Source organism: Phocoena sinus, chromosome 16 (genome assembly GCF_008692025.1).
Source record: "Phocoena sinus isolate mPhoSin1 chromosome 16, mPhoSin1.pri, whole genome shotgun sequence".
Lineage (NCBI taxonomy): Eukaryota > Metazoa > Chordata > Mammalia > Artiodactyla > Phocoenidae > Phocoena > Phocoena sinus.
The window spans coordinates 37,548,507-37,557,678 of NC_045778.1; the positions used below are offsets into that span (position 1 = coordinate 37,548,507).

Here is a 9,172-nt window from a genome sequence, read left to right on the forward strand (position 1 = left end):
GTGAAACAGAGGTAAGTGTGTTGGGGGCTATGATCTGTGAATACCAGCTGGCGAGGGGTCCAGGAGCCAGATAAGCCTGGGAAGGCCCCTATTTACAGAGACCTTAATCTCCTCTCATCTTGCAGCCACAGCTAGGAGATCAACCTCTGGTAGAGGGAACTCAAGCAGGGCAGGGATCTTGGTGGGCTCCCGATCTCGTGCAAGTTGAGAGGTGGCTCACCCTGTCACAAACCCCACAAAATGTTCCACCGGGGGTGAAGCTATATCCTTCAGCTGAATTTATCCATCGAGAACATATCATTAAACATAACTACTAGAAAATAAATGGTCCTTAACTATCTCTACCAGGCTTAACTGTTCCAAGAGACCTTGCTTTAGACCAAAAAGGAAACATCTGAGAACAGCGGAGGGCTGAAGAAGTGAGGGTTTTTCCTCACAAGACATTCCAAGTGGTTTCAGGGAGAGAGCTACAGTCGCAAGCTCCTTGCCTGGGTTTCAGTCACCAGTTTCCCTCTCTAGGCTCTTGAGTTCAGAAGCTGTTTCCCACTGTGACATCTATAAAGTGCAATACAGTGAGCTGGGAAAAGGGATGAAGGTCAAGCTGAAAGTGACTATTTCTGTCGTCCCAATACCAATAGATAAGCAGAAGTGATATTAAGAAAAATCATAAAAGAAACTGCAACTCATTATTAAAGCATACAGAACACTGTCCACCCCTACAGGTAATCAAGGAGACTCAAATGGAAACAGTCAGGAGGCCCATTTTTCATCCATCAAGTTGGCTTCAGTGCTGAGCACACTCAGTGCTTGTGAGGTTGCAATGAAACTGTTCCGCCCAGAGACCTGACCCGAGACTGCTGATTTATGAAGCAATCTGGCAATACCTATCAGGAGCCAGGGGATGTCCACCTCTCCTGGCAAGTTATTCCTCTTCTGGGAATTTACACTAAGAATATAATTGACATGTATATACTCAAAGAGATTGGCCATAGCGTCATGTGTAACAATGAATATACCAAAATACCGAATGCCAGTGGGCCTCAGGGTTCTTCCTGCCCTGGCCTCTCTCCTCAAATCACTCTACATACTTTAAAGTTACCAACTGTCAACTCACCACTTCCAGTCGTGCCTCCAGTTCAGACTTCTCTCCTGAGCTCCTTTTTGTCGCTCCCTGCTGCCTACTAGACAATCCCACTCAGATGCTCAAGACTGAAATCATCTTCCCCCCAATGCCTCTTCCTCCAACTCCATATCCAAACAAATGGCATGACCACCTACCCAGCTACTCAAGCCAAACCTTCAAGCATCACTCTTCTCTCCTGTCCCTCAACTCCCCATCCTCTTAATCATTACCTCCAAAACCTCTCTCAGATGCATCCATTTCTCCGCAGCTCCACTGCACAGGCTGGCCTTAGCTACCGGCATCTCCCACCTAAATGACAACTATATTCTCCCAAATGGTTTCCGCTTACCACTGCCCCAATCCATTCTCCATTCTGTGGAGACCTCTTCCTAAAACACAAATCTGGGCTTCCCTGGTGGCGCAGTGGTTGAGAGTCCGCCTGCCGATGCAGGGAATACGGGTTCGTGCCCCGGTCCGGGAAGATCCCACATGCCGCGGAGAGGCTGGGCCCGTGAGCCATGGCCGCTGAGTCTGCGCATCCGGAGCCTGTGCTCCGCAACGGGAGAGGCCACAACAGTGAGAGGCCCGCGTACCGCAAAAAAAAAAAAAAAAAAAAAAAGCTGTGGGTGGAAGGGACCTGCAAAAGGGGATGAAAGGGGTGGGGCAGGGGCAATGACCAGGGCCAGAGACTAGGGGGATTGAGAGGGGGAGAAATGGTCAACAGGGCTGTTTTCATTCATGCTCCCATACATGCTGTGTGCCCTGCCTACACTTCTCTGGCCCACCAAGAGCACTTCCTTAGTTCAGCAGGTCCTTCTGAACCAGCCCTCTCCTTCCTCCATAACCTCAAGTCCAATGAGCAAGACGGATGAAGAGGCAGAATGGGCAAGGGACAGCACCCAGGAGTCTCTCCGGGAAGGTTTGCATTGCTTTCCAGATAGTTTTAGGCTAAAAACACGTTGTAGAGAGTAGCATTGCATTCATTTTATAGCAGGGCAAAGTAAACATTATTTTAAAAATAAAAGGATTAATGCACAATGACTTAGCCAAAATAAATTCCATTGAGTGCTGATAAGCCAGACCTAGGGGGTTAGATGCTGGGAATTCAAAGAATAGGACCCCACCAGGGGAGTGAGCACAATGTCTCCAGGCATCAGAAGAAGTCCAGTGACATCTCTTGAAGGCTGCAAACTTCCCTCATCCTTCTCTGTTTTGTCTTTAAATCATAGTCATCTTTCCATACTGGTCTTTTCAAAGAGTCCAGCATTGACTTGCACACCTGAATCCATTCCTATATTTCCTTTCTTGATGAGTGATGTATTTGTCCATAGAGAGAAACAGGTATTCTTCTTAATTCCTTTCTTTGTCTCCCCTTCTCCCATCCCCACTAATCATATTCCTATCCCCATGGATTCTGCTTCTTTAAAACTTTCTTGGATCCTGTGGTGTGCTAAAGAAGGTTCCTACTGACTGGTAAGAACTAATTATTAAATCTCCAGAAATTCTGCAAGCTGGTTGTTAAACACAGCTATTACAAAAATTAATTTATAGAAACTTCTAATTAAATAAATTATATTGATAATATACTCAAATTCACTTTCCTGATTATATTACTATATATATTATGTTGTCTATGCTCTTGAGCTTATTTAAATCAATTCCATGTATATGGTAGAAATTATATACTGATACAGTGGTGTACTGGTGCATACCACTTCCAACTTTGTGTTCAGAGATATCACATTGGGAACTTAGAAGTGGCCATAGTGGGAGTATTTACACCAAAGAAATTGGCAAAAACTACAAATCAGGGCTTGGTTTGTTGTTTTGTTGATTGTCTAGACTGTGGACAAAAAAAAAAAACCCAGTAAACAGTGAATGTTGCCTGCCACTGCCACCACCCCAATGGTGGGTCCCGCAGAGGGGAATTCAGGACAGAGAAAAACAGGATACTGGCCCAAGTTAGTTAAGATGCATATCAAAGGAATTATTTCTATGAACCCAGACTCCTGCATCTTCCCATACACAGAAAGGCACTAAAATCATTCACTTGAGATGTCTGTTTTTTGTGTTTAGCAGTAATCTTTTTTTTTTTTTTTTTGCGGTACACGGGCCTCTCACTGTTGTGACCTCTCCCGTTGCGGAGCACAGGCTCCGGATGCGCAGGCTCAGCGGCCATGGCTCACGGGCCCAGCCTCTCCGTGGCATGTGGGATCTTCCCGGACCGGGGCACGAACCCATGTCCCCTGCATCGGAAGGCAGACTCTCAACCACTGCACCACCAGGGAAACCCCAGCAGTAATCTTTTGATGTTCAACTGCATGTGTGTTTTTTTTTTTTTCTTATCAGCAAAAACTCCTATGTATACTGGCTCTTCCTTTACCTCTTTGGAACAGTCCCTCAGAGCTATCTGAGAGGCTGCCTTCCCAGGCTACAGTCCTCAGTAATGTCCTCAAATAAAATATAATTCTCAACTTTTAGGCTGTGCTTCTTTTTTCTTTTCAGTCAACAAGACTTATGAAAATGATAAAGAAAATGTTAACAACGCAGATTAAAGCTAAAAGTGTGTCATGTCTGCAGTTATTACATTGTAAATAGAACAAAATTTGAGGAAACGTTCTTCCAGAATTAAAACTATTGTCCAATTCAGCACAAAAATCACTCATGTCATTGACAGATGAGTGGAGTTAACATATTCGCCTTCATTGCTTACCTTTCTTCTTCCTTGGCAACGTAAACAAACATATCAGTCAGTGTTGGAACTATACTCATTGGTCAATTGCAAACATAGGCTGACTAAGGATACAAGAGTTCGGCAAAAACCAATGAATACATTCCTTGTGAATCACTTGGCTATACAGAATTGGCAACAAAGAGCATTGTATACTTTATTGCTTGTAAATTGTGCAATACACATTCTTCACATCGATAATGTTTATAACAAACTTACGTATATATCTGTGCATGTTTGGTTTTTTTCACAGTGTTGGCAGCACTTGCTTGGAGGTTCTCAACATCCCCACTATCGTTTCCTTAAATTTAGGCCATCCATCATTATTCCAGGCTCGCTCTCTCCAATCCCATACCCATATTACTACCAGAATCATCTTTCTGATATTTAAATGCAATCACGACATCCCCCTCATTAAAATTATCAGTGGCTCTGCAGGAACTTCTGAACAAAAGACAAGCTATAGAAGGCCTTCCTTGATCTGCTCTGTTCACCTCTGCAAACTCCTCTCTTGTCAGATGCCCAACACTCGCACTTCACTCAAGTTATTCCAAACTGCCAGCTGTTCCTAGAATGTGCTTTACTTATTCATGCCACTGGGCCTTTGCACGTGCTTTACTTTGCCTAGGATGCCTTTCCCCAACTCCTCCCCTCCCATCACCCACTAGTTCCCCCGTAGCATTCGAACAGTGCTCAGACAGCACCTCTTCCAGGAGCCTGCGCCACTCCAGCTCTTGCTACCACCACAAGCTGCTGTGCAGGTTCACCTCGCTGTCTCCCCCACTCACCTGGAAGATCCTGTGAGCAGAAAAAGGTGTCCGCAACACCTAGAACCTGGCCTGGCACACAGGAGACACCTAGTAAGTGCTTCTTGAATTGATAAACTAATTGATTAGTTTCAGCTAATAGCCGATAGCAAATCACAGGATTTAGCCAGCAGATATTCATCTCTGAATTCAATTACTGCTTTAAAAAAAAAGGCTGTTTAAAGTGTCAAAAAAACTCAACTGAGTCTTTTCTTTCCTTTAAGCATGCATATAAAACTAGATGAATCATTGACATTTTTTTCTTTGTTTCATTGTTTTCTGAAAGTCAACTAGACATGGCTTGAGACTCTATTTTAAACCACTGACTTCCTGTAAGGAATAACCAAAACACTCATTCCTGAAAGATAGTGACAGCTATCATTTATTGGGCTACTCTTATGCTCCAAGCATGTGCTAAGTGCCTTCTGCAATGTGTGTACTATTATCACATTTAACAGGTGAGGAAACTGAGTCTCAGGAAAAGTATAGCATTTGTATGAGTTTGAACAGATGCTGAATAGCAAAGCAGTGATTCAAACAAGGGTTGGTCTGACTCTAAACTCCAAGTTCTCTCTGTTGAGCCCATTCTTTACTCATTAAAAACAAATGCACTGTCTGAATCAGTCCCTACCAGTAGTCTGGAATGCATAATACTCCAAACAACACTGCAAAGAGCCTTTAACACAAGACCTAGCCCAGCTGAGTTATCCTTATTCCCAGTACCCAGATCCAGTGAATGGGTTTGCCCTTCCCTTGATCCAGTTTGATAGCAGAAAAGTGAAGGATGCCAAGGAGTACCTGCGTCCTGTGTCAAAGGCTGCCTCCAAAAAGTCTCCGTGACCTGGTCTAGTCCTTCATCATGGACCACTTTCCAACAGGAGCGGGGATCTCGTCTCTCGGCTGAGCTGCCTCTGTCGCCCGTACTGCTGCCTTTGTTTACTGTTTGTTACTAAGCGCTTGGCGGCCCAGCACATGAGTCAACAAGGGCCCTTCTCTTTCCTGCGGCTTACTCTCGTGCCCTGAGCCCTGTGCAGCCTCTGGCCTGTTAGCAGGCAGAGCCACCCCAGCAGCCTGAGTCCTCAAAGCCAGTGATCCGAGAAAGCCTGTAAGAGCTCAACTGGATTAGGTGCCACTGAAGGCAATGGGATTGCAGCTCAGCTGGGGCTTTGACAACGATGTCACTTTATCTCCTGGTGCAATCAAAAGAAAGAGACCTGCAAGGAACCAGGGGGCTGGCCAAGAGCTGAGCCTTAGTTTCATTAACTCCACCGTTCTCCATGACCTTTGGACCTGCACGAAAGGACAGAGAAATGTGCAAGAACATGAGAAATAATGGCCTGGAGCTGCCAGTGGGAAGGCAAGAGGAATGTGATTGTAATCATCACTTATGTGCACATAATAATAATGATAATAATAACAGTGGGACAGGAGGAAACTTTTGGAGGTGATGGATATGTTTATGGCATAGATTGTGGTGATAGTTGCACGGGTGTATAATGATCTCCATATTCTTCCAGCTGTACATATTAAATATATACTGCTCTTTGTATGTCAATCAGCCCTCAATAAAATGTCCTTTTTGTTTTTTTTTTTAAAGGAGCACTGTAGTTGGAGAAAAGGGAAAAGGAATTCTCACACTCTCTGGTACTTACGTTCAAAAAGGAGCTAGCATAGGGCTTCCCTGGTGGCGCAGTGGTTGAGAGTCCGCCTGCCGATGCAGGGGACACAGGTTCGTGCCCCGGTCCAGGAAGATCCCACATGCCGCGGAGCGGCTGGGCCCGTGAGCCATGGCCGTTGAGCTTGCACGTCCGGAGCCTGTGCTCCGCAACGGGAGAGGCCACAACAGTGAGAGGCCCACATACCACACACACAAAAAAATAGGAGCCAGCAGAGAGAGGGAAAAGCAAGAATTAGAGTGATCATAGCTCTGTAAAGGTAGGGGTAAAAGACTTGATCTTCGGAGCCCTTTAAATCAAAGGCAGTTTCAAAACGGAGAGACTTTTTAGAAAGAGAAAGAATGCATTTTACTTCGTATATTAACCAAAAAATAAAATAATTTGTTGAAACCCAGGGCTTGGTGAGGACATGGCTGGTGAGCAGCCCCATATGCCAGAAGTGGGAATGTAGGTTAGTGCAACCTCTCAGCAGGGCATCTGGTGATATTCATTAAAACTGTAAATGTACATGTCATTTGCAAACCCAGCTGCGAGGAATTGATCCCATGAGCATTTTTGCAAAAGTTCACTCAAGCAAATAAAACAGTGCAATATATTTTGTAATAGTGAAAAACTAAAAGCCACCAAAGTGTCCATCAATAGCGGACAGATAAATAAACTGTAGTTCACACACAGTGGAAAACCAAATACACAGCAAAGCAAAGGAGGCAGGTAGGTCTGTGTGTGCTGGCATTCCACACTTGCCAAGAAGATCTTTTAAAAAGCAAAAAGTGTGGAATAGGCCTGTATGATTCCTCTTAGTGTGAATATATGCATAATATGTATAAACATAAAATATATATTATTTATATTATATATAGTATTATATACCTTTTATTAGACATATTATATAGAATATACATAGAATATGTAGAGTATATAATCTACGTATTAGATATTTTATTATACATATACTCTTTATCTAGAAGGAATCACTAGAAACTTTAACAGTGGTTGCTTTGGGGAGAGTTTTTGAGTTATTATTATTTAGTAATTAATTATGACTTATTCAGGGAAATTTTTGTCCATTTCTGTTTTTTTCCCCTTGTACCCCTTTTTGTTTTATTGCTTTTTTAAAAAACTAATAAACATTATATAATGTTTTACAAAATTTATCTTTTTCCTGCTTAAGGATGCCTGCATCCCACACTAGCTAGTAAAGCATGTTACTATATTTACAACCATCTTGTGTTGCTTCTCCCAAATTTGTCAACTCATCAGATTTAAACTGGAACTTGATGAAACGTAAATTTCCCAACACCGCCCCAGGGGGGAGAGCCAGGGGCATCTGCATTTTAGCTAGTCCCAGGTCATTTTTATTTAGTAATTTATTCAGGTCAACCACGTACATCTGAAGAAACCGAAGCCCAGAAGGAGAATGTGAACTGCTCTGATCACGAGGCTGGTTCACGGTAGAGCAGAGAGCAGCACTAAATTACAGATGCCCAGGCACGGGCTGGTCTGCTTAAAGTCACCACCGCATTCACCTTTTTTGTTACCAATGTAAGCACTCAGCAGTAATCCCCTCCTACAATGATCTCTATTAAGATTTCATTCATTCACTTTAAAGCAAGGAAAAATCCTAATTCAGTATTGACATTTTTGAATTGGCATATCTTTAAACATTCAATTGTTTTACTTTCAAGAACCATGCTAAGCCATATTTACCTACAGTTCTTGAAAGCAGGGTGTAAAATCAAGTAGAATTCAACACTAAAACCGATTCCCAGTTATACCTCTTGTGCTTTATTCCAAGGCTATGTCCAATGTTTAAATTGTCATAAATTGCAAATTAATTAAATTTAAAATAATAAAGTTATATTATTCTATACAGAATCCAGGACCCCTCATACTGCTGAGAATATAATAATGGCACAGCCACCCTGGAAAAGAGTTTGGCACTTTCTTAAAAAAACTAAACATATCTTTGCCAGTAACTGAACCCCTGGGCATTTATCCTACAGAAATTAAAACTTCTGTCCACACAGAAACGTGTACATGATTATTTGTTGAGTTTATTTACAACAGTCAGAAACCGTTAACAACCAAAATGTTCTACAGTATGTGAATGGTTCAACAAACTGTGGTCCATAGCATCCTACCCAGCAGTAAAAATGAATGAACCGTTGGGACAAGCAACACGCGAATGGATCTCAAGGGCATTATGCTGAGTGGGAAAAGCCAATTGCAAGTAGTCACATAGAGTATGATTCTATATATACAGCATTCTTGAAATGACAAAATTATAGAGATGGAAATCAGATTAGTGGTTGCTAGAGGTTAGGGATGGGGACAAGTGATTATAAAGGGATAGCATGAGGGAGATATTTGGAGTGATGGAATAGTTCTGCATCTTGCCTGAGGTGGTGATTATGCAAAGGATGTGCAGCTCTGCCCATCCCCAAACCCCTAGCCGGAATCTACCTCCTGTAGCCTTGACTCACCTGGCTGCCTCCATAGGGTCCAGGAGGCATCTTCCTTGCACCTCTAACCACTTGTCTTACCTCCTCCCTCCAAATCCTGAGCCTCTTTGAGACACACGACGAGATGCCCAGCTACCCTTCTGCTGTCACCTATTCACTCCTCAGAAGCCCCCCACTCAGGCAAGAAGACCCACTCCACCCTCCTCTGAAGGCACCTCTCCCCAGTGAGTGAGAAGTCCATAGGCCAAGGGTTCATACTGACCAGCCTCTGTGTCCCTCTTCTGGGCTTTGTTCCAGGTGCCCTGGCCTTCAGGCTGGGTCCCCAACTTCCACCCACCTAGAACATTTTCCCTGGAGTATTAAGTAGGAAAGAA

General features: G+C 43.4%; 1 protein-coding gene across 1 annotated transcript in view; it reads right to left on the reverse strand.

Moving 5' to 3' along the window:
• The window catches only part of LOC116741292 (FERM and PDZ domain-containing protein 2-like), an 86,741-nt gene extending 77,892 nt beyond the window's left edge, over positions 1-8,849 (reverse strand). Inside the window, exons 1-2 of the mRNA XM_032607584.1 lie at positions 8,820-8,849; positions 7,555-7,726 (exon numbers count right to left, since the gene is read on the reverse strand). Coding sequence (XP_032463475.1) covers positions 7,555-7,726; positions 8,820-8,849 — 202 coding nt within the window. The remainder of the gene's footprint in view (positions 1-7,554; positions 7,727-8,819) is intronic.
• Between the last annotated feature and the right edge of the window lie 323 nt (positions 8,850-9,172).